The sequence below is a fragment of the Schistocerca serialis genome, chromosome 1, assembly GCF_023864345.2.
Source record: "Schistocerca serialis cubense isolate TAMUIC-IGC-003099 chromosome 1, iqSchSeri2.2, whole genome shotgun sequence".
NCBI classification, from domain to species: domain Eukaryota; kingdom Metazoa; phylum Arthropoda; class Insecta; order Orthoptera; family Acrididae; genus Schistocerca; species Schistocerca serialis.
In genome coordinates this window covers 718,809,934-718,835,150 of record NC_064638.1, presented here as the reverse complement: position 1 = coordinate 718,835,150, position 25,217 = coordinate 718,809,934, and the positions used below count along the sequence as shown (strand labels likewise).

Sequence of the window (25,217 nt, the reverse complement as noted above, 5' to 3'; positions counted from 1 at the left end):
CATCCTTAACAGAAGCCTGTAGAACTTAAGCTGTTTTCTTATTTACTCTATTAGCCATCCATTACCCATGTATAGCTTTTCTCTTCCTCGCAGTCTACAAAGTCCATCTATTATCTTAGGATTTATGATTATCTGAGCGGTGTTCCACTCAAAATTCTCTCCCTCCAGCCTTTTCAATCATTCTGAGGCATTCACTTGTGTATAGATATTTGATTTTGATCACTGTGTCTGGGTTGAGGTTTTCTCAAGACTGTCTTTGTCTTGTATGCTACAAAAGCAGCAGCAGCTTGAATATGAACCAGTTGATATAGTGTGACTGATGCTGACCTGATGACAAAGACCCACATAAGGGTTGCATTTTATCATTTTACAGAGAGAATTCACATCTGTGTAGATTGAAAATGCCCTGGAGGCAGAATTAGCTAACAGCGAAAAATTGCAAAATTCTGCATTTATTTCAGAAATAGAAACAGCCTGTGCGGGACAATGGTTCCCTAAAGAAATTTCCTGTGACTGTGGACCCTTGTGTGCAGAAGAGTATAGATGTGCAGAGGAAACCTTCATAGCCTCATAAAACCCCAAAACCCTGGCCTGGTTCAAGTTCATTGGTGATCTGGACTCAGGACCAGGACACCTTACCCTCATTTCTTCACATCCTCAACACATTCTCTCTCATCCACTCACCTGGTCCTCGTCAACCAAGCATGCAAAATTCCTGGACATTGACAACTTCTTCTATGACTGCTTCATATACACCTCTGTTCACATTAAACCCTCCAATCACCAACAGTACCTGCATTTTGACAGCTGCCATCCCTTCCACACCAAAAAATCACTCCCAATAAGGCTGTCACCCAGGGACAGTGTATCTGCAGTGACAAGAGCTCCACTTACCATTGTGCTGAGGGTAACAAAAACACCTTACAGACAGGCACTGTCCCACAGACCTAGTCCACAGAGTTCCCATGCCATATCCCCAACAGGCACTTATCCTCCCACCACCCCCAAGAACCAGATACAAAGGAGCAGCCCCTTTGTCTCCCAATAGCATCCTGGACTGGAACAACTGAAATACATCCTTCGCCAGGACTTTGATTATCATCATGCCCTAGTATGAGGGACATCCTATCCAAGATCCTTCACATCACCCATAAAGTGGTGTTCCATCACCCACCTAATCTCCATAACATCCTAGTTCATTCCAATGCCACTCCTAGTCCCAACCCCTTGCCACAGGGATCATATTTCTGTGGAAGACCCAGGCACAAGACCTGCCCAATCTACCCATCCAGCACTTCCTATTCTTGTCTTGTCACAGACATATCCTATCCCATCAGATGCTAGGCCACCTATGACAGCAGCAATGTCATATACCAGCTTCACTACAATCACTGCACAGTTTTTTATATTAGAGTGGCTACCAACCAGCTGTCCACCAGGATGAATGACCACAATCAAACTGTGGCCAAGAACAAATGGACAACCCTGTGGCACAATATGCAGCTGAATTCAATGGCTGCTTCACAATCTGGGCCGTCTGGATCATCCTCCCTCCCCCCTTCCAGCTTTTTTGAACTGAGCAGATAGCAGTTATCCTTACAACACATTCTCTGCTCCTGAAATTGCCCCGACCTCAACCTACAATAACATACTGTCCCCACACCCTCCACCCAACAGTTTCCACTCCCTGTGTCCTATCACCTCCTGCCAATTCACGTCCTCTCACCTTTACTGTGTGCCACACTCTGCCAACACACCCACTGATGCTGCCATCTAGTCCCTGCACTCTCTGGATTGCTACTTTATTTCAAAATGAGAGCTGCACTCTGGTTGCAGCAGCTGGAGATAGCAGTCACATGTATGTGAGATGTGCCTGTTTGTGTGTTTTCTTTTCTGAATTATGCTTTGGCTGAAAGCTCACACTGTAACAGTCTTTTCCTTGTGCCTGTCTGCAACTCAACATGTAATCTTTACAGAGAGTAGAGATGAGGAAGCTCAATTTTTTCTCATGTAATGAAGAAGTCTACAACCTTCCATTCTCCATGTGGGAACTGGAATCAACTTTATCTGCAGCCACAAACACTGCTCCAGGACCTGATGAGATCCATTATACCATGCTTCGTCATCTGTGTCCTGAAGCGAAAGGTCAGCTCCTCTCTTGTTTCAATCAGATTTGGTTTGATGGACAGTACCCCATGATTTGGAAGGAGGCAATCTTAATTCCATTCTGGAAATCAGGTAAGGACCATAGCGCCCCTAACAGTTATTGGAGTGTCGCCCTTATTAGTTGTATGGGCAAGAATCTTGAACACATGGTCAACCACCGCCTTGTCTGGCTGCTGGAGTCCCGAGGCTACCTGAGCCGCTCCCAGTGTGGTTTCAGGCGCTACCGTTCCACTCTTGACAACTTAATTCTACTGGAGATGGCGATACAGGAGTCCTTCTTACACTGAAACCATTTAGTTTATGTATTTTTGACCTCGAAAAAGCATATGACACTACTTGGAGATACAACATCCTTCGCCAACTTCATGAATGTGAACTATGTGGACGCCTGCCGCATCTGATCCAATCCTTTCTCGAGGGCAGGCATTTTCGTTATCACATTGGTGATGCCATGTCTGATTGCTATGTTCAGGAGAATAGTGTGCCCCAGGGTAGTGTCCTCAGTGTCACATTGTTTGCCATAGCTATCAATGGCATTTCCTCTGCAGTCAGGAGCCCTGTCAAATGCTCTTCATTTGTGGATGACTTTGCAGTCTTCTACTCTTCCTCTGATCTTACAACGATGACGAGGCAGCTACAACTGACCATTACGAGGCTGGAAACCTGGGCCCAGACAACTGGTTTTTGGTTCTCACCTGAGAAGACTGTCTGTGTCAATTTTAATCGTGCTCGTCGGAGTTTTAACCAACCAGAGCTTACAATGGGGGACCGTATTTTACTTTTTCAAGACACAGTACGCTTTTTGGGTTTATTATCTGTCTTGAAATTAACATGGCTCCCACACCTGAAAGACATATGAACAAAGGGCTTCTGGTTGTTGAACATTTTGAAATGCCTTGGCAGAAAAACATGGAGAGCTGACAGGTCCCGCCTCCTACAGTTTTTATAGGGCATTTGTTTGATCATGCTTAGACTATGGCAGCGTGGTCTATGGATCGGCCTGTCCTTCCTACCTCCGGATGTTAGATGCTGTCCACCATGCGGGCATTCAGATATCGACTGGAGCCTTTCGGACCAGCTCAGTTCAGAATCTGTATGCAGAGGCTGGTGAACCACCACTCTGGTTTCAGCGACGTATCCTTTTGGCTTGACAGGCGCTGAAAATCTCAGCAGTCATGGCATTTAGTTCAGTGATCCAACCCGTCTTTGAACGACTGTTCAGGAACCGGCCCCAAGCGACCCAGCCATTTGGTATATGTGCTACGGACTGCCTCAAGGATCTGGATCTCTCGGGCATGAAAATACACACCCAGGGATGGAACGCACTGCCGCCTTGGTGTCTTCAGAGGCCCAAAGTGATTTTCAGTCTAATGGGATACTCGAAAAAATGTACTCCAGTTATGGTTTTTACAACTTTGTTTTCGTCTATTTTAAGTATGTACCATAGTTTTATCGTTATTTATACAGATGGATCCCAGCAGGGGAATGCTCTCAGTTGTTCTGTGGTTTTCCCTGATAGGGTTTTTAAAGTGTGTCTTCCAGAACAATTTACAAATTATGATGTGGAGTTGTATGGCATTCTAATGGCACTGGAGAGGGTTCACAGCCATGACCGTATGAATTTTCTTGTCTGTTCCGACTCTCTTAGTGCACTGCAAATGCTTCACCAAATGTATCTTGTAGACCAGCTAATTCAGCTCACCCATGACCGCTTACAGTGGCTCCAACACCGTGGCAAGGAGGTGAAATTTTGCTGGGTACCTGGCCACATTGGGATACAGGGTAATGACATGGCTGATAAAGCTGGCAAGGAAGCATCTTGGGATGGTGCCGTCCATCATTGTCCCATCCCGTTGTATGCCATTATGTCATTTTCTGACAGATGCATCATGCATCAGTGGAAGACTGAATGGTTGCAGGTGTCGGACAACAAACTGTGGTCGCTCAAACTGACCACAAAAGCTTGGCGGACTTCGTGTCAGCCTCGCCGCTGGAAGGAGGTTTTGCTTACCAGACTGTGCATCGGACATAGCCCTTTCACACATGGCTTCCTCCTCCAGGGGGAGGATCCACCTTTCTGTGAAGTTTGTGGCGTGCCACTTTCTGTTCAGCATATTGTGGCTACATGTGTTCTGTATATTGATAATAGGGCAGCCCTTGGTCTTGTTGGAGATCTGCCCACCGTCCTTGCAGATACCGATACCAATGTTAACAGAGTGGTGAAATTTTGTGAACTATCGGGCCTCATCCCTAAACTATTGGGGAAGGGCGACAGACTTTAGTATGTTATAAACTGCTCTGCATGTGGGGACAGCCTTCGTCCCCACCCATGAGATTACATGTTGACTTTTCGTCAAGGCGTTGATAACCGTGATGTCGAGCACCCCCTCAACCCAACTCATCATCATCATCATCATCATCATCATCATCATCATCATCATTTACAGAGAGTAGCAGTCTATCCTTTTCATAATATGGTTGATATTCCAACCTGGACTTTGCTATGATTGAAACCTATAAATGTTCAGGAATGCTTTATTTCTTGTTCTTATAAATAACAATTTCCCTTAAACCAACCATGAAATTGACACAAACAACTGCCTGTATTGAAATGGAATGTTTCTAGTAAGGAGGATTCTAGAGTCATTGATGAAAATGATATTTATTTACAAATAATTGTTCAGGTACTGGTTGTTTGTATACTTAATGTAGAGGATTGGTTTAAGAATGGATCTCTGATAGACCTCATTCAATTATTATTTTTTCTCAGTGCTAGAAATATGTTCTAATATTACCATTTAGCTCACTTTCTTTCTGCTTTCTGTTTTACATCAGTCAAATGTGAAGTGAACCATTAATGCAGTGCCTCCACTTTCATACATTTGAAGTTTTTAAAATAGGATTTTTCTGTTCTGTATGTCTTCATAAAATATTATGGACAACACTTATTCTAAATTTATTTTTTGAGAAGTCCTATTGGGCTTCAGTGAAAATGTAGCTTTTGCCAAGAACTTACTTGTCATGCATTGCTATTTCTAGGATGTTGTCAAGGCTTGGTATTCCAGACACTGGTCTGCAGTTCTGTAAATTTGCATTTTTTCATCTCTATGTATAAAAGGCAATGTCCTGACTGACTGACTGACTGACTCATCATTGCCCAGCCATACCGCTAAGAATAGGAACTTGAAATTTGGGGAAGGTGTGGATCTTATACTATAGGCATCGTTTAAGAAAGAATTTTTCAATATTCCAACCCTACGGGGGTGAAATAGGGGATGAAGAGGTTTTTTTGTAAAATGTTATTATTAAGGCAATTTTGGAGCTAGAGCTATGAAAACTGGTATTTGGTTTCTCAGTCAGAAATAAAGAAATACATGTTTCAACAGCTTTTAAAATTTAACCCCATGGGGGAGAAATAGTGGGTGACAGTTCTTTCGAAACTATATCATTATTAGAGAACTGCTGAACTATTTTTAAAGCTGCATCTACGAACATTAGTATTTGACTTCTCGATTACAAATTTAAAAAAATGGGGGTTTCTGGAAACTGAATCCCTAAGGGGATGAAATGTTTTCATGAAAATATTTCATTATGAAAGCATTTTTAAAGCTAAATCTACGAAAATTTAAATTTGGCTTCTCAACTAGATATAAAAAATATGTGTTTCACTGTTTTTGGAAATTCAATCCCTATGGGGGTGAAATGGGGGATGAAAGTTTTTATGGAAATATTTCATTGTGCAAGCATTTTTGTAGATAATCTATAAAAATTTATATTTGGCTCCTCTGTTAGAAATAAAACATACACAAGTCACTGTTTTTGGAATTCAACCCCTAATGAGGGTGAAATAGGGTCAGACTGATTCACTGACTCATCATTTGCAGCCCAAACTGATAAGGATAGAAACTTGAAGTTGGGAGAGGATGTGGATCTTATACTGTAGGCATTTTTTAACAGGTGACTGCCCAAAATTCTATTCCTAGGGAATGAAAGACTTTTTGAAAGTACGTTGCTATTAAGAGAATTTTGAAGCTACAAGTATGAAAACTTGTATTTCGTTTCTCAGTCAGAAAATAAAAAATATCTTTCTCAGCATTTTTGGAAATTCAGCCACTAAGGGGTAAAATTGTGGCTGAAAGATTTGTTGAAAATAAATGAAGTACTACCAAAGGATTTTTGAGCCTACATCTATGAGAACTGGGATGGGATGAAAATTTGCAAGAAAATATTTCATTACATTAAAAAAATTTCAAAGCTAAATTTCTGAAAATTGATATTTCACTTATTGGTTAGGTATAAAGAAATATTTGTTAGGGGAATAAAGTTGCTATGGAAATATCTCTGCAAGAACTCAAAAGCAAGGTTAACAAAAACTTTGGACTCCAGCTACCAGAATCACTTTTTGGTCGGAAGTACGTATGGAAAAGATCATGCCATGCATATTGATCTTAATTAGTGTGAAAAGCTTAGGTGCTGCAATTTGTGAACATCATAAAAATTCAATTAAATAAAAACAAAACATCTCTGCAGGCCATTGAGTCTACATTAGCGAAGCAGTGAGCACTAAGCTAGTTTGTTACAAACAGAAATAACTTAGGTAAACTTAAGGCAATAGAAAATACACCTGTAAAAATGAGTTTAATATATCTGAATATTTATAAAGCATAATTTGACAACATACTGGAATATTCTTGACTGTTGAAGGAATTTTTTTAAAAGTTTCCATGATGTGATTGATTTCATAAGGAGCTGTTTTTAGATGTAGGTTATAAGCAGTCAGGAATTCAAGTTCCTGTGTGATGCTTCTTTTTCCAGATTGTTTAACTGTTTGAGGTGACAGTGTAGAACTGTCTGAAAAAAATTTGGAATCTGTCAGCAGTCATCTTCCTTTTCATGGTGCACTTGACTTACTTCCTTCTTTATTACCTTCCTAATTGCTGTGGTATGTATTTGGACACCCAAACATTTCAGCTTCACTGCAGCAGGTTTATGTATGTAGTACACAACATAATTAAAAATAAAACATTGCATTCAATACAACTTTAAGTGGTTGTCTACTTTGGTGTGCACAATAAGTATTCAGACATTTATTAATAGATTTCATCATCAAATATTCAGTTTATCATCAATTCAATAAGAGAGAGAGAGAGAGAGAGAGAGAGAGAGAGAGAGAGAGAGAGAGAGAGAGAGAGAGAGAGAGAGAGAGAGAGACAGGGAGGGGGGGGGGGGGGCAATTTCACTTGAAGATTGCATGGGTATGAATTGCTGCAGCAGAGATAAAAAGAGAATTCTGTTAGTTATTTTATTTTGTTGCCCTGTTCTTAGCAAAATCTCTTTGTGTTTTCTTCTGGTGAAGCATTTATAATTTTGAGTACAAAGTTTAAAACAGAGACAAATCATTGATTAACTCCAACGATGAGCATATAGGACTCTATTCAAAGGAAAACAATAAAATGAGTTTGTTCCTTAATATCATCCATTTCTTTTAATTAACTGTTTTTTTTATTAACATAGAGCAGATGTTCCAGCAGATAACCCAGATTGTTGCTGTTTAATGCCGTGTATCAATAAAGGCAATTACCACCCGTGCTTGATTGTTTTGTTCACCTGACAACTTCGGTTGAGAGCAACAACCACAACTAGTTGATACATGACTTAACTAAAGGTCCCTATACTGAACTTCAGGCTTAAACTGATGGCTGCATTCCTAGGGAGCAGTTTTAACATTGATGGTACACTGGTCAAGAGAGGACATCACAGTTCAAGAACTCTTGAGATTTGTCCTCAAAGTCTTTCACAGCGGCATGTCTGAATAAAATCTCAGTTTTTGGTCCATGTCAGTTCGAATAAAATACTAGAGCTTATGATGGCTATCTCCACCATCTTCATCAGGAGTAAAAATCACTGACTAGCAGGTTGGTCCCTGATAAAATTGTTGCCATTTATTCTAATCTCAGCAGCCTCCTTTATAACGGGATCCTAATATGTTGATGCACGAGCCAAGACTCTCATCCTTTCAAACTGTATTTTGTACTCAGCTATGGCCGACTTGTCAAGCTTCCTTTGTTTAATATGTTGCTTGTGCTTGGTACAATGCTCTGCAATTATGTGAGTAGTTTGACCTATGTAGATGCTGCTGCATTCACAAGAGACACCATATACGCCGGACAGATGATGAGCAATGTTGTCTTTAACAGGATGCACCATTCTTGTATCTTGAGAGCGGACCAGAACACTGGTCTCAGTCCACGTCTCTGCAGCACATGTCCTAGCTTGCTGTATGTTGTGCCACAGTATCTACATCTACATAGATACTCTGAAAGTCACCATCAGAGGGTGGCGGAGGGTACCCTCTACTATTACTGGTCATTTCCTTTCCTGTTCCACTTGCAAATAGAGCGAGGCAAAAACAGATGTCTATATTCCTCCACATCAGCCCTAATTTCTTGTATCTTATCTTCATGGTCCTCACGTTTAATGTATGTTATTGGCAGTAGAATCGTTTGGCAGTCAGCTTCAGATGCCAGTTCTCAATGGTGTTTCTTGAAAAGAATGTTGCCTTCCCTTCAGGGATTCCCAACTGAGTTCCCGAAGTGACTCTGTAGCAGTTACGTGTTGTTCAAACTGACCCAAACCTAGCAGCCCACCTCGGAATTGCTCCAAACACTCAAGCAGTATTCAAGAATAGGTCGCATCAGTGTCCTGTATGTGGTCTCCTTTACAGGTGAACCACTCTATCCTAAAATTCTCCCAATAAACCGAAATCACCCATTTGCCTTTCCTACCACATTCCTCACAAGCTCGTTCCATTACATATCGATTTGCAACATTATGACCAGACATTTAAACAACTTGACTGTCGAGCAGAAAACTAGTAATACTGTATCTGAACATTACATGTTTGTTCTCCTTACTTACCTGGGTTAACTTGCATTTTTCCACATTTAAAGCTAGACATCATTCATCATACCAAATGAAAATTTTGTCATGTCACCTTGTATCTTCTGACAGTCACTCAACTTCGACGCTTTACTATACACCACAGCATCATCAGCAAACAACTGCAGTTGCTGCCCACTCTGTCCGCCAAATCATTTATGTATCTAGACGACAATGGCGGTCTTGTCACATATCTCTGGGGCACTCCTGACATCACCCCTGTCTCTGATGAACACTCGCCATTGAAGACAACACACTGGGTTCTATTACTTAATAATTCTTCGAGCCACTCACATATCTGTGAACTTATTCCATATGCTCATACTCTTGTTAACAGCCTGGAATGGGGCACCATGTCATATGCTTTCCGGAAATCTAAAAATATGGAATCTGCCTATTGCCCTTCATCCAAAGTTCGCAGTATATCAAATGAGAAAACGGCAAGCTAAGTTTCACATGAGCAATGCTTCCTAAAATCATGCTGGTTCTCGGACATAAGCTTCTCAGTCTCAAGAAAGTTTAATATATTCAAACTGAGAATATGTGCAAGGATTCTGCAACAAACTAAAGTTAGAGATATTGGTCTGTAATTTTATGGGTCCATTCTTTTAGCCTTCGTTTATACTGGACTCACCAGCACTTTTTTCCAGTCAGTTGGGACTTTGTGCTGGGAGAGAGATTCATGATAAATGTAGGCTAGATAAGGGGCCAATGCTGTAGAGTACTCTTCATAAAACCGAATTGGGATTCCATCTGGATCTGGTGATTTATTTGTTTTCAAATCTTTCAGTTGTTTTCTATGCCAAGGATGCTTATTGCTAAGTCATCAATACAGGAGTCTGTCTGATGGTCAAATGATGGTATGTTTGCATGATTCTCCAGCGTGAAAAATCTCTTGAAAGTGAAATTTAAAACTTCGGCTTTTGTTTTGCTATCAACTGCCACACCCAAGAAGGGACTAAATAAAGCCTTAGACCCGCTTATAAATTTTAGATAGGACCAGAATTTTCTCGGGTTCTCTGCTAGATCTTTTCCTAAGGTGTTACGGTGGTAATCGTCACATCCTTTGCACATAGATCTTTTGAGAGATGCATGAGTCTCTACCAACCTTTGCTTGTTGTCATTTGCGCATTTTCTTTTGAACCAAGAGTGCAACATCCTCTGCTTCTTCAGCATCTTCTGAATTTCCTTGTTAAACTATGGCGGATCTTTTCCTTCCTTTATCCACTTACTAGGCACATAACTTTCCAGACCACAGTTTATAGTCTGATTAAGCTTTGACCATAATTCCTCTACATCCATCTTGCTGGAACTAAGTGATTTCAGTTCATTGTCTAAGTGAAATGCAGGAAAGCAGCAGACTTGGCCTCTTCTGCTGATTCACAAGACATCTTCCATTGGGAGCATCTGAAAGTGATTTTAGTCTATCCCTTGCTATAACCATTCTCTCTGAACACACATCTCAAATGCTGCAATTCACAAGGCTGCAATTAAGTGGTTGTTATCAGAAACAATCCTTGTTCTGTGTACCACCGTGGTCAGGACCACTTTCTTGTGTACCAGATGATGAAAATTATTGGTGTTCAAGTAGCAGTCAGTGTGCGTTGGTTTCCTGTACACTGTACGACCAAGCTGGCTTCTTGCCTTCTGCTCGGTTAAAACGTCCAAGAACGGTAGCTTGCCACCCTTCTCTGTCTCAATAGTAAATTTAATGATGATCAAAAAACTGCTGCAGTGCATGTTCATTGTGAGGCCATATCTTAGGAAGCAAGATGGATGCAACACCACAGCCTTCTCCTCAAAGTTCTCCATGAAGAAACTCGTGACTTTCAGAGACAACGGTGATACTGCTGATGTGCCATCCAACATTTCACAATATCTGTCACGGTACATGAAGTACACTGTTGTTACAACATGACGGAACAATTTGACGATTCCAGGTGGAAACTGTTTGGCCAAAAGGTCCAGTGTATATTGTACTGGCACCCTCGTAAAAAGTGGCATGCCTTCCACACTAACCATTATGTGATTTTGGTCTATTTTTATTTTCTTGGGGGTTTCAATAAATGTCTGCAAGTTTACAACATACTGTTCACAATGTCCCAGTTTCAGTGCTAATAACCCTGCCACATGTTTTTCCAGTCTGTGTGTGAGCAAACTGATTGCACTAACAATGGGAATAGGAACATTTTCCTTATGTATCTTTGGCAGTCCATAAAGCCTGGGTGGTGTGGTGGCATGAGGCATTAATTTCTTCAGCACTCCGTGTGGTAAATCGGAGTCCTTTAATAATTTCCCTGTCTTTCTGATGATGGACTCTGTCGGATCATGACTAAGCTTCCAGTACACATCATCCTCTAAAAAATGTAGCACCTTCAGGTGGTAATCTTTGGTGTTCAGAACCACAGTGGCATTTCCTTTGTCAGCTGGCAAAAAAAAAAAAAAAAAAAAAAGCAAGTCCTTATTCTCAAGGAATAAGTGTAATACCACATTGTTCCTTGTGCCCTAATATAAGATTTCGGTTGCTTAGCTTTCTCTAGCATGTAGCTGGTGGTTAGCCTGATGTCCTCAGCTGCAGCATGTGAGAGATGCTGAATGCACTGCTCTATTTCACTAACAATATCCAACAGTGGCAGGTGTCACGGTATGAGAAAAATTAAGGCCTTTGCTCAGTGCTGCCACAAAGCCAATGTCCAGTTCTCGGTTGGAAAGATTATAAACAGTTCTATGGGCCTTATTCTTCACGTCAGTTTCTCCACGATGAAATCACCACTGTCTCTGGTTGTCATGAATTCCATCATGGAGAACTCTGAGGAGAAAGCTTTGAACTCAGCATAGTTGCATACGTCTTGCTTCCTAAGGTACACTGATGACACCTCTCAAGGCAGGAGGCTGGCTTGGTCATTCAGTGTACAGGAAACCAGCACATACTGACCAATACTTCAATGCCAATAGTATGCAAGAAAGTGGTCCTGAACGCAGTATGACACAAAGCCAAGATCATTTCTGATAACAGCCACCTGCAGTCTGAATTACAGCATTTGTGATGCATGTTAAGAGAGAATGGTTATAGCAAGGGAGACATTAAAAATGCTTTCAGATGTCAACGATGAAGGACACCTTGTGAATCAGCAGAATAGGCCAAGCCAGCTGCTTTCCTGCCATACTGTAGAGCACTGAGTGACAAGTTAGGACATGTGCTGCAGAGACATGGTCTGAAACCAGTGTTCTGGCTTGACCGCAAGATACGAGATATGCTGTGCCCTGTTAAAGATGATGATGCTCTTTTGTGCCCATTGTGTATGGTGTCTGTTGCAAATCTATATGTCAAACTATTCACACAGTTGCAGAGCATTGTACCGAGCACAAGCGACATTTTAAACAAAGAGAGCTTGGAAAGTTGGCTGTAGCTGAGCATTGCTGGAACATGGACACAAAATACAGTTTGAAAAGACAACAGTCATAGCTAAGGCATCAACATATTGGGATTCCACTATAAAGGAAACAACTGAGATTAGAATAAACAGCAACAATTTTAACAGGGACATGGGGTACATACTTGGCAGGAAGAGGGGGGGCAGGTATTGGATATCAAAAGAAAGCAAAGACGGGTGTTTGATGCTTGTAGGGAGGTGGGAGCAGCTGTTTTAAGTGTGGCACTGGCCCCTTACACCACCTGTAGTCACTTGGTACTGAGGCAGGCCGGAGCTGCTATTAGCTGCTCAACTCACCTTCCACACACACGTCATTTTCACCCCTTCTGATTGGTGCCAGAGGCTGCAAAAGTGCCAGTATAAGTGGAAGACAGTACCAGAACCAGCAGTCAGTGATTTTAACAACAATGGCAGGGATAGTCATCAAGAGCTTGAGTGTTTTATTTGAAATGACGCAGCTTGAAAACTGAGAAGATTTGATTCAGCTCTCGAGATGCTTTATAAAACTCTCAAGAATTTTGAATTGCTCTCTCAAGTCTCTCAGGTGAGATATTCCCATCCCTATGTGAGAGGACATAAAGATGATTTTAGCATTCTGTAGAGCTGTTAGAAAAGTAGAATGTAAGGGCTACTCTGAGTTTTATATTCTGGATGGTTATGCCTGTATTAAATTGGAGGTTCCCCGAATATCCACAGATGTACTGCATGAAAAGAATATTAATCTGAACAATGCATGAATTTCAGCAGAAATATTAATTATTGAGTGTGTGCAAAAGAACTAAGTGCATAATTTTGAAATTATAGGTGTTGTTTGCACTCAAAAAACAACTGATTCAGAGTTTGCAGTGGACATCAACAGGTAGTGATGTATTATTATCATGCATACCCATACATTAGAAGTTCAACACCAAAAACCTTTGCTGTTGTCATATGAGTTAAAAAAAACTGAACAGTAAATCTTAATTTGGAAGAAAACACAGAGGCATTCAGAAGTTGTTCTCTTAAAGCCACATGATCATTCATCAGGGATGGTACTTATTTGCAGACAACAGTATCATCAGCAAACAATCAGATTGTAAGGCTGACTGTACCTGCCAAACTTTTATATGCATTTAGAATAGTAGTGGTCCTTTAACGGTCACGTGGTGTACTTTAAATGTTACTCTCATTTGTGTTGAATATTCACCATTCAAGGATGATATCCTGTGTTCTGATAATAAAACGTTCTTCAAGACAGTCACATATTTATGAAGATATTTTGTATGCTCTTAAAAATGTTGCCACTCAACAATGTAGTACAGTGTCGAAACTTTTCAGAAATTTTATGATAGAATCTCTAATTGTTCATTTGCATCATCTTCTTGTGATACGTCACTTGTGGATAAAGTGATCTATGCATAACAAGGGTGGTTTTTCCTGAAGCCTTGCTGATTCACTGAGAGAAACTCCTATTCTTCTGGGAACATCAGGTTTTCAAATTTATAATTCTTTCTTTTACTCATTTCATAAATAGAAATGGTTTTTGTTTTCCAGTCACAGATGGGATATCCCATCAAAGGCAGGGCTACCTGTGAAACCAGTCAAGTGATTTACAAGCAAAGCTGCAACCTCTGTTCTGCATTCTATGTAGGCATGACAACCAACAAGCTGTCTGTCCGCATGAAAGGCCACCGACTAACTGTGGCCAAGAAACAAGTGGACCACCCTGTTGCTGCACATGCTGCCAAACATGATATCCCTCATCTTAATGACTGCTTCACAGCCTGTGCCATATGGATCCTTCCCACCAACACCAGCTTTTCTGAACTGCGCAGATGGGAACTTTCCCTGCAATACATCCTACGTTCCTGTAACCCTCCTGGACTCAACCGGCGATTGTCCTCACCCATCCATCCCCTTCCCTGTTCCCATTCCAACACTACACAGCCGTCATTTCACCGCCACATCCAGTCTTTTATTTTCTCTTCATTCCGCTACTTACCCCCTCCACCCTCCTCTCCTGCCCTCCGTATAATCTGCAGCACTTCACTGTCCGCCACTCCCACCATAATATCCCTCCCCCTCCCCGTCCCAGCCTCCTCCTTACCCCCACCCAGTCGCCACTCCCATCATGCACTGGTGCTTCTATTCGCAGTGTGGACTCAGCTCTCTGAGACTGCAGTTGTGTGTGCAAGTTGCATTTGTGTGTGTGTGTGTGTGTGTGTGTGTGTGTGTGTGTGTGTGTGTGTGTGTGTCTGTGTGGGCGCGCGCGCACGTGCGTGAATGTGAATCTTTTTGTTGTGCCTATCGCGACTCAGCATCTCCGCTATATGGTGAGTAGCAACGTTCCTTCTCTGGTATTGTTACATTTAATAGTTTGCCTTTTTGTCACTGTTTTCAGTTTCAACACCAGATTGATCTACGAGAGACTGGGTGGAAGGTTTGGATCCATTCCATGACTTTATGTAGAACTAGAACTTCCTGGTATTTTCTAATAGTTGTATTACTCAAACATGACTGTGGAAATTATTGCGGGCTTCTCTTATAGACCTTCTTAAGAATGCATTTGTTGCCATGAAGCTTTCACTAACAGCTTTCCTCCATTTTCTTTTGAGGTAAGAAACTAGAAAATTTTATTTTCGAGTCATTCTTCAGTACGTGCCATTAACCACTGGTACATCTTTCACTGTACTTTATTACTTTATACCTACTTATCTACAACAGGATTTACAATGTGTCTTAGCATTAAACCCAAATCTTATGTCTGCTGGATTTGAACACTGTGTTCCAGTTTATTTTTTATGTTGGCTGTTAGTGACCATCTATCAGTTCTACTCCCCTAACTTTGTTGATAAACATTTTGCCTTTTGTGATAATTGGCCCTAAGGAGCATAAAGTCATTAATCCCCGTCTCCTTGGTGACACTTAAACGTCAGATGTTTGACAATTGTTGTAACACCCCACAAGCTTTCCTGGCCACTGTTGTCTCTGGGTGCTAAGGCCCGACTGCAACTGCCTCTGAAGTGAACAATAACATAGCTGAAGTAGATAATGGGGGTGTGGAAGAGGGGTGGGGTGAGGAGGAGGAGGAGCGATAGCAAGACAGTAGGGGAAGATGATAATTCTGCCCTGGAAACATGCAGGGACATGGTGGGGACAAGACTTGGCTGCTAGGTGCAATATCAGGAGGCTATGCATGGGAAATGGGAGGGGGGAGGGGGTAGAGTAGGAGAAAGAACAATGTAAGTGTGTTGGCAGGAGAGAAGACATGTGCAACACTGGAGTGGTAGAAGAGAAGGCAACAGGAAGGTGAAAGACAGGCATTATTGCCAGTGGAGTTGAGGGTGCTTACAGGAATGAAGGATATGTTCCCCCTGAACAATTCAGAGAAGCTGGTATTGGTGGAAAGAATCCTGATAGCACAGGCTATGAAGCAGTCATTAAAGTGAAGCACAGCTTATTGGTGACATGCTCAGCAACGCGGTGGTCCTTCGGCCATTCACATGGACAGGCAACTTGCTTAGTAATAATGCCTATGTAGAATGCGGTCAGTGGTTGCAGTTAAGTTTGAAGATCACACGGCTGCTTCCACGAGTGGCCCTGCATTTAATGGGGTAGGAAAGGTCTTGCATCTTGGTCTATCGCAACGATATGACCTATGAGGCAAGGGGTTGGCAGCTGTAGGGACGGACAAGGATATTTCATAGGTTGAGCAGATGTCAAAATACAACTGTGGGTAGGATGGATAGGATAGTGAGGACAATGTTTCTCATTTCAGGGCACAATGAGAGGTAGTTGAAACGCTAGCAGAGAAAGTGCTGCTTTAGAACTGGATGGTACTAAGTCACAAGAGGAGTGCTCCTTTGTGACCAGACAGTGGGTATGTGGGGGATGGTAGGTGACTGGGGAGAGAAGGCATGGGTGATGAGTTTCTGAACAAGCTTGGGAGGATAATTTCAGTCTCTGAAGGCCTCAGTTTGTCTGAAAAGATGTGATTACCATGTGTGGCTAGGCTGTAAGGAAGTGATTTCTTGGTGTAGAATGTGTTGCAGCTGTCAGAGTGAAGGTACTGTTGCTAGTTGTTAGATTAGGTGTGGACAAAGGTGGTGATATAGCCATCCTTGAAAGAGGTCAACATTGAGGAAGGTGGCCTGTAGGGATGAGGAGGACCATGTGAAGTGAATAGGGGAGAAGACGTTGAGGTTCTTGAAGCATGTGCATAGAATGTCCTCAGCCTCAATCCAGATCATTAAGATGTCATCAGTGTATCTGAACAAGGTGACAGGTTTGGGGTTCTGAGTGGTTTAAAAGGATTCCTCTAGATAGCCCATGAATACTCGTAAGTTAGCATAAGGTGATGCCATGTGGGGGCTGTTGCTGTACCATGGATTGGTTTGTAAGTGATCTTCAAAGTAGTAATTAGGGATGAGGATAAAGTTGGCCATGATGACCTCGAAGGAAGTTGTAGGACTGAAATCAGCAGCAAGACCATGGCCACTGGGGATGTTAGTGTAAAGGCAGGTGTCATTGACAGTGACAAGCATGGCACTGGGTGGTGAAGGAACAGGAACTGTAGAGTAGATGGTGGAAATGGTTGGTGTCTTTTATATAGGAAGTATGTTTGATTGTGATATTTCAGGAGGGCACAAGTTCAGGCCATCAATTGTGAAATTTCCACCCTGTTGAATATTTTCCTCAAGCTTTGATTTGATCTTGGCATTCACAACTGAAGGTCGGGGCAATATTTTTGAACAGAAGTTCCATTCAACATTTTTGCATAAACATCAATCATCATCTAAATTTCAATAGAGCAGACTGTTTTTGCATACAGAAACTGTATTACACTATGAATCTCACACTTGGAAGGATTGTTAATTTTGGCACACATTTTAAAATTACACAAATAAATAGTAAACAACTGTTCATGCTTGCTGTTGGCACAATACTAGTGCCAATGATTAGGAAGGTCTTTGATGCACCAGCTGGGGGTCAGGACATGATTGATCAGATCATCAAATCAAAGCCAGTGGCCTTACCGCTGTAGTAAAAATGGTTCCCGTCAGATCACCAATGTCAAGTGCTCACTGGCATGGCTGGAACTTGGTTTGGGTGACTGTCCACTCTGGCAAGTGGGATGCACTCAGGCCTTGTGAGGCCAGTTGAGGAGGCACTTGGATTGGAAAGTAGTGGCTCCAGTCATGAAAACTGACAACAGCCGTGAGAGCAGTGTGCTGACCACATGCCCCTCCATATCCGCATTCAGTGACACCTGTGGGCTGAGGATGACACAGGGGTCAGTTGGTACCAAGGAGCTTTCAAGGCCTGTTCAGATGGAGTTTAGTTCAAAAATGGTTCAAATGGCTCTGAGCACTACGGGACTCAACTGCTGAGGTCATAAGTCCCCTAGAACTTAGAACTACTTAAACCTAACTAACCTAAGGACAACACACACATCCATGCCCGAGGCAGGATTCGAACCTGCGACCGTAGCGGTCGCGCGGTTCCAGACTGTAGCGCCAGAACCGCTCGGCCACCAGCGGCCGGCTGGAGTTTAGTTCATCAAATCAAAATGTTATGTTCATTTAGACATCACTTGAGGCTTGATTGTTAGGTATGCGTGATTTAATTTCCTTTGTCTCATGCAACAACACAGAATTAATGGTAAACCCAAACACAGTCTTAAAGCCTAACAGACATGAAAAAGTATGTCATTACTTTAAATAGTAATTATAATGGACACTACAAACACCAAATTTTACCTTTCAGGCTGTGAACTTTTACAGATTTATTGACCTGACATGTTTTCTTTCTTATAAATTTAATATTTATTTGTTATTTTTGAACTTGAAAAACAAGTGGGGTGGTTTTAGCATAAAATGTACAGCTTGTAAAGTTACTGAAAATACACAGCTTAAGTAGTTCAGAATCAGAGGTTTAGCTTAAGAAATAATTCAGAATAAGAGGTTTTGCTTGAATAAAGTGTAAGCCCAATATCCCAAACACATTCACTGACTTACAGTCAGTGAGTAATACATAGTTGTACTGATATAGAGGAGACAGTAATTTACTTACCGAACGCTGACAGAACAAATATTTACACCATTCAAAAATTTGTTGTGTGGTCATCGTTTCACTTGCAGCTTTAGATCCATTGATACACTCTTGATTATATTTCTAATATTCCAATTGTAGTTTCAGTGATTTTAGGCAGTTAGATCATGTGTGCTTTGTTTGTAGAACAAAAGTCAGGTATTAATATACAATTATAAACTACAAGTGGATAACCGAACAAGGACCATAGAGAGATGAACCAAAATTAAGTGTGACAGATAACATCTCATGTTTGAGAGTTAACACAATAACAAAGATGAAATTATGGAAATGGATGAATAACCAGGAACAACCATTTAATGACGGAATATCTTACTTAAACTGTTGCAGAAAACTTGCATATTACCACCTTTGGTTACAAAATCTTTTCTCTTGCAGAACTAATTTCTTTATCAGTGATTAAGATTAATCTCTTCATTTCTCATATTTTAACATCTTCCAATTGTTAAATACTAAATGTAATATTTTTATTATCTTTTCTGAAATATTGTCTATTTGGCTGTAATTTTTCATTCATCAAAACTATCATTATTAATGAAATGTTTAAATATTTGAACTTAGTAAATCTTGAAACTTCCTGGCAGATTAAAACTGTGTGCTGGACTGAGCCTCGAACTCGGGGCCTTTCGCGGGCAAGTGCTCTACCATCTGAGCTACCCAAGCAAGACTCACGCCCTGTTGTCACAGCTTTACTTCTGCCAGTATCTCGTCTCCTACCTTCCAAACTTTACAGAAGCTCTCCTGCGAACCTTGCAGAACTAGCACTCCTGAAAGAAAGGATATAGCGGAGACATGGCTTAGCCACAGCCTGGGGAATGTTTCCAGAATGAGATTTTCACTCTGCAGCAGTGTGAGCGCTGATATGAAACTTCCTGGCAAACTAAAACTGCTTCCAGTCTTGGTCAGGCACACAGTTTTAATCTGCCAGGAAGTTTCATATCAGCGCACACTCCGCTGCAGAGTGAAAAGCTCATTCTTAGTGAATCTCGCTAAGTGCATTTAAGAACAAATATAATGACTGAATTACATGTTTTCATTAAATGAAAATGAAGTGGTGAAAACATTTTTTGTGTCCACAAACTCCAGATATTTATTGTTTTATTTGTTAAACCATACTGTAATTCAAATCAAATTCAAGAAAATATTTTTTTTAAATATAGTCAATCGTACTCAGTAATGATAGGATGATGTTTTATCTTTGAGAATAATTTTTCCTCCAGTTGATTTGAAACATGCGGATGAATAAGATGAATGCCAAGTCAACTGAGAATTGAATTACCTGCCACATGACATACCAATTTTCTTTCATCTGTTGGCTACTGAATCTTGTTGGGATAATCTCTTAATTTCTCTTTTCAGTGCACCACTTGTCTCCCAGACACATTCTTCCATTCTGAATTCAATATTCTAGATTTCCTTCAGTTCTTTTTGAAATTGGTGTCAACAGACTGTGTATCTGCTCCTCAAAGCTATAATGTTCAATAAATTTTGTCTGCCCTCAGTCAGGTTAAAGGAACTGTGAAATGTGTTTGGCACTAAGCTTAATTTGTATTTCTTTCACCACACACACACACACACACACACACACACACACACACACACACACACACACACACAGTTGATTACAGGACTGGAGAATAATGGCGAATTATCTAGGAGTTTCAACATTACATCATTAGCCACTGCTCTAAACATTAGTGCAAATATTAGAAAGAAAAGAGTTCTCAAGCTAGCACTTCTCATAATAACTCACATCTGCTTCCTTACATGTAATGGGATGAGTAACTAATTTTGAGAAAAAAAACTACATGGCAAAGTTCTGAAGTTTTCATTAAATAGTTTAATGTCATGAACACAAAATAACAAAATAAATAAATAACTGTACAGTATATACAAAAGTTTGTACAAAACATCATGAGGATTACGAATACACTTTAAATTAGGAGGAGAGGATAGTAACATAAATAATGAGCCCTATTATATGTGAATGGACAATTTTGTATAGCTAGTTTGCTATTCCAATGGCAAGACTTTATTCTCTGATCAAACATGGTGTAATAATGACATATCTGTTAAGAGACTCTCTGAATGACTTTCAGGAAGACCTATGAGATGAAGCCTAGTATGTACAGAAGATTTAATTCGAGGCTTTTATTTTCTAAGATGCACCTTTTTGAAATACAGGTATAATTCTTTATGGTTTAGCTGCATAAAAATAGATCCATATGTGTAATATGTACAGTATTGCACAAGTAACATCATACTGATTATTAACGAGGCACCAAGAGGAATTTGCTTTATTACCAAGTAAGGGTATAATGTCAATGAAATTCACCTAGCACCTCTGTATGCAAGGCCCTAAAAATTCTAAACAGGTCATGTAACAGTTATCTTATATTAGATTTCTCAATAAATTAATATCATTTCATAAATTATTGCAAACAATCTTAATGTCTTCAACTCGACATTCAATGGCACAATTTGTGAATATTTACTATCAAATGCTCTCCTAAACAAATGAATGCAATGATCTTAAAAAAATATATTTCAGTTACCTGCACTATAGGCAAATGATTTACACACTCTTTAAGTCTGTGGAAGAAATGACCTACCCCTCATATGAAAAAAAGGGATGAGTGCATGCATGAAACACACAAGGTACAAACTCAAATTTCAAAAATACTATTCAGACTAAATAATAGTAACTGCTTTTGTACAGAATATTACACATTTTTTAAAGTAGAAACAGATATATACAACATAATTATACACAAAGCTGGAATGGAGCAATGATGTCTTTATATTGTCATAATGGTCATTTCAAAATAACGTTGAAACCTATATTAAGGAAACAGACTAACACTGCCACTTACATTTTGAACAGCAGAGGAACTGACTGCCATTTTCAGGAGACACTATAAATCTCAACCCATGATTTAACAGCTAAAAGTTCATTCCCTTAAACTTTGAGTTACCTTCAGACAACAATCACAAAGAATTTTGTTTCACATATACATATAGCAGATTTGTTTTCTTTTTAACAATGGACAAAATATGACATTCTGTCTTATATCTGGCATTATTTCAACTGCTTTAAATGTCAAACAACATTACTGTTGTATGAAAAGAGAGTGCTTTTAAGAACAAAGAAATTTGGTAGACTCACTATTACACTTTTGCAATAATTCTGGCATGTACCACTTATGATAGAAATAATGTAACAGCGGGCATTATTCGTGCTCTGTAAGGTTACTGAGTATTCTGTCTTACACACATGCCAGATATTGGTAGGCCTTAGTTTCAACAATTACTTTAAGTCAAATTCTGGGCTATCAAGTCGGAATGGTCGAACTAACTGCCCATGTTCTACTACTGGTGTTTGCTCCTCCTGTGGGTCAACACGTATGCGAATTCTGTTGTGATCATCCAGAGGTCGTGGCAATGATCGTGGTACATCACCATTCTGTGGTTGGGGTGACCCAGCAGGAGTGGGTGACGACGACGCATACGGCACATATATACGGACTACATCTGGACTGGGAGCTCTTGGCGTGGCGCGAGGTGTCGATCTGGCTGAAGCTGAAGGACCTCTCTGAACACTGGCAGATCCTCCAGAGCTTGCACCCCCTGCACTACCTTCCGATGCATTGCTGTGAGTGTCTAGACTGTTATCCAGTGCCTGTGATCGCGTTGTTGTAGAGAACACTGAGAGATCAGCAGTGGATGTAACACTTGTGTCGGCAAGAGAGCGGCGTGACCCACTGTGATGGCAGTCTAACAAAGAGCTGGCATCATCTATACTGGGGTCAAAGGAAAATTTTGATCCTAGAAAGTGAAGAGAAAGTTATTATTTATTTAATTATTATTTTGTTATTTATTTAATTTAATTATTATCATTAAGAGAAGCACGCACACACACACACACACACACACACACACACACACACACACACACACACACACCTTGTAGTCTCATCTGATGATACATCAGGGTTCTCCTCTATGACTAACAGTAATTATAAACAGTTATTTTGTTAATATAGTTTCAAATTTTCATATTACGAAAGTAAACATTCCTGCTTGGCAGACTGCTTTCACATAATTAAAAAATTAAATTGCAATCATTTTTCCAATAAAAACCCAGCAATAAGTCATTCTATATGCCTACTGATACCAAAAACCATTTATGAATTTTAATTTGAGAAATTTGATGTTTATTTAAATATACTTTGCAACAAAAATCATTTGGCTGTTGTATTGTAATACTTAGTTATGCTCTTCATTATGAAAGATTCTCTACATCTGATGTAAAGTACATAGTTAATGTCTGCATCCTTCTGAAAAAATTTAAAACTAGTGTTCACGAAGAGAACTGAAAAATTATCAACTGGTTCTAGGCCTACATGTCCTATGGTTGCAACTAACTTTGAGATCGTTGTGCAGATCAATATTATTCATGATAATATTCACATGTCAAGGCACACAAGCATTGTTGTTAATGAGTTGCTATGAGAACTGGTAGTAATCTGAAGTAGTCTTTTTAACGTAAACTAAACTTTGCACATATGCTATTTCACCTGCATTATGTAGAAAGAAAAATAAGGCACGTAACAGCAGTAATTTGAAAATATGACTGTGCTACCCAACATTTACAAATGTACACACTCTTGCACTACCCTTCACTCAACCTCTAATGCACCGAGATGGACCGGGACCATCCCTTAAAAATTTTATTTTCTTGATAGGTCTCAGCACACCTATCTATTGTTTCTTTTAATCCATTAGCTGCTTATGAGAGAGATCGTGCATTTCACAATCTCCAAGGATGGTAATTATTACGATTACTAATTTATCAGGATGAATTGATACCTCAGTCAAAGAATTGTCAGTTTCAGTGATCATGGGCTGAAATCTTGTCTGCCGTTACTCGCACTCCTTCCCACTAGAAACCTAAAATAAATCTTCTACGAAGAGACACTCAATTTAGCTTCATGCTTTATACTTGTATATTGAGTCTGCCATTGTGCTTATGTATATATATTGCCTTTGTTAACAATATGTACAGTCATTCTTCAGAACCTGTGTTTCACTAAATTTTGCACATTAGTATCTCTCAACTCATGCTCTGCTGTTGACAATTTACACATCTGTCATGGCCCCACATATTACGTTACAAGCTTCTAATACTAACATAGCCTCCAGCAATGTATGCCTTTCCATAGAAGCACAGGACACAGTGTGCCCTCAACGCAGTGACCAAGGTCCTGCCTGTCTTTTGTGGATGTGAAGCACTAGTTGATAGTATTAGTTGGTCTATATATCATCTTTATACTGTGATTCAAACAATGGAAACTTCGGGTAGGAATATCAACAATGCAGGAAAAGACAGACTGGTACTTAACAGTAAAGGGGGTACATCAAGTTGCAGACAGCCACAATTAAGATTAGATTAGATTAACACTAGTTCCATGGATCATGAATACGATATTTCGTAATGATGTGGAATGAGTCAAATTTTCCAATAAATGACATAATTAAGTTAATTTAACTACATAATTAAGTTAATATAACAACTTTTTTGTTTTTTTTCTCTTTTTTCCCTTAATTTATATCTAAAAATTCCTCTATGGAGTAGAAGGAGTTGTCATTCAGAAATTCTTTTAATTTCTTCTTAAATACTTACATAGAGCTTTTGGCCATAGCCTTCATCAGTAAAAGAGAGACACACACCATTCACTCACATAAGCTAGCACACCTCCGTGTAAGTGTCTTTTTAATTGTGCCTGTCTGCAACTTGACATGTCTTCTTTAAAGCAAGTAGCAGTCTGTGCAGGAGGAATGCCACAGTTAATACCACTCCTTTCAGCATTGCATTTTATCAGGCTCTTAACATTTATTAATTTACTTTAAGAGTGTTTCCGAGTGTTGTTTTTTTACATGTTTCATGAGATTACTGATTAAGTGTGATTTTTTCTCAGCCGCTCTGTTAGTTTGGAGACAGGATTTTGTCTACAAACTTTGTGAAATTTGCATCTTGTTTACATTATTACCGATCATTCAGAGCAAAGTTTATTTAAAATGTCAGTTATGTGGTCTCATACCAGATGAGGAAGATGCTGCACAGACTAAGAATGAACCTGCAACATAAGTGTGAAATAAAACTTGATCGCTATAAAGAAAACTCTAGTAAGTGATAGCCATTAAATGGCAGAGATCTAATATACTGAACAACAATTTAATTTGAACACAAGCAATGTGTGTGTGTGTGTGTGTGTGTGTGTGTGTGTGGGGGGGGGGGGGGGGAAGGAGGGGAGTTCATAACTGAAGGGCACTTAGCTTTTGCATGAAAATGCCCAGTTTCAGAAGTTGGATATGTAAAACTTTTTGCACTTCAATATCTAACAGCTCTCTGTTCACTTGTCAGGATTTTTATCTAGGTGGCAAATGGTTTATTGAAAATTACAATTAACAAAGATATTCCTTTATGTATGAAGGCCTTATTTCAATAGTGGTACATCTCACCTCCAATTTCGTTCATTTTGAGATACTGAGGCTTACACATAACTGAGTAACGATAATTCTCTGCAG

The 25,217-nt window shown here is 40.1% G+C and overlaps 1 protein-coding gene and 1 long non-coding RNA gene across 4 annotated transcripts in view; one reads left to right on the top strand and one right to left on the bottom strand.

Moving 5' to 3' along the window:
* Positions 1 to 25,217, bottom strand: part of LOC126481267 (USP6 N-terminal-like protein) — a 284,510-nt gene that overhangs the window by 132,199 nt on the left and 127,094 nt on the right. For 2 of the 3 annotated variants that reach the window (XM_050104903.1, XM_050104911.1), the window contains one exon: positions 20,455 to 22,454. The exons of the other annotated variant lie outside the window; for it this stretch is intronic. In XM_050104903.1, coding sequence (XP_049960860.1) covers positions 21,937 to 22,454 — 518 coding nt within the window. In that variant the 3' untranslated portion in view covers positions 20,455 to 21,936. Of the gene's footprint in view, positions 1 to 20,454; positions 22,455 to 25,217 lie in introns of those variants that run through there. 3 annotated transcript variants of the gene reach the window in all.
* The window catches only part of LOC126481283 (uncharacterized), a 302,682-nt gene that overhangs the window by 200,994 nt on the left and 76,471 nt on the right, over positions 1 to 25,217 (top strand). The window lies entirely within an intron of this gene.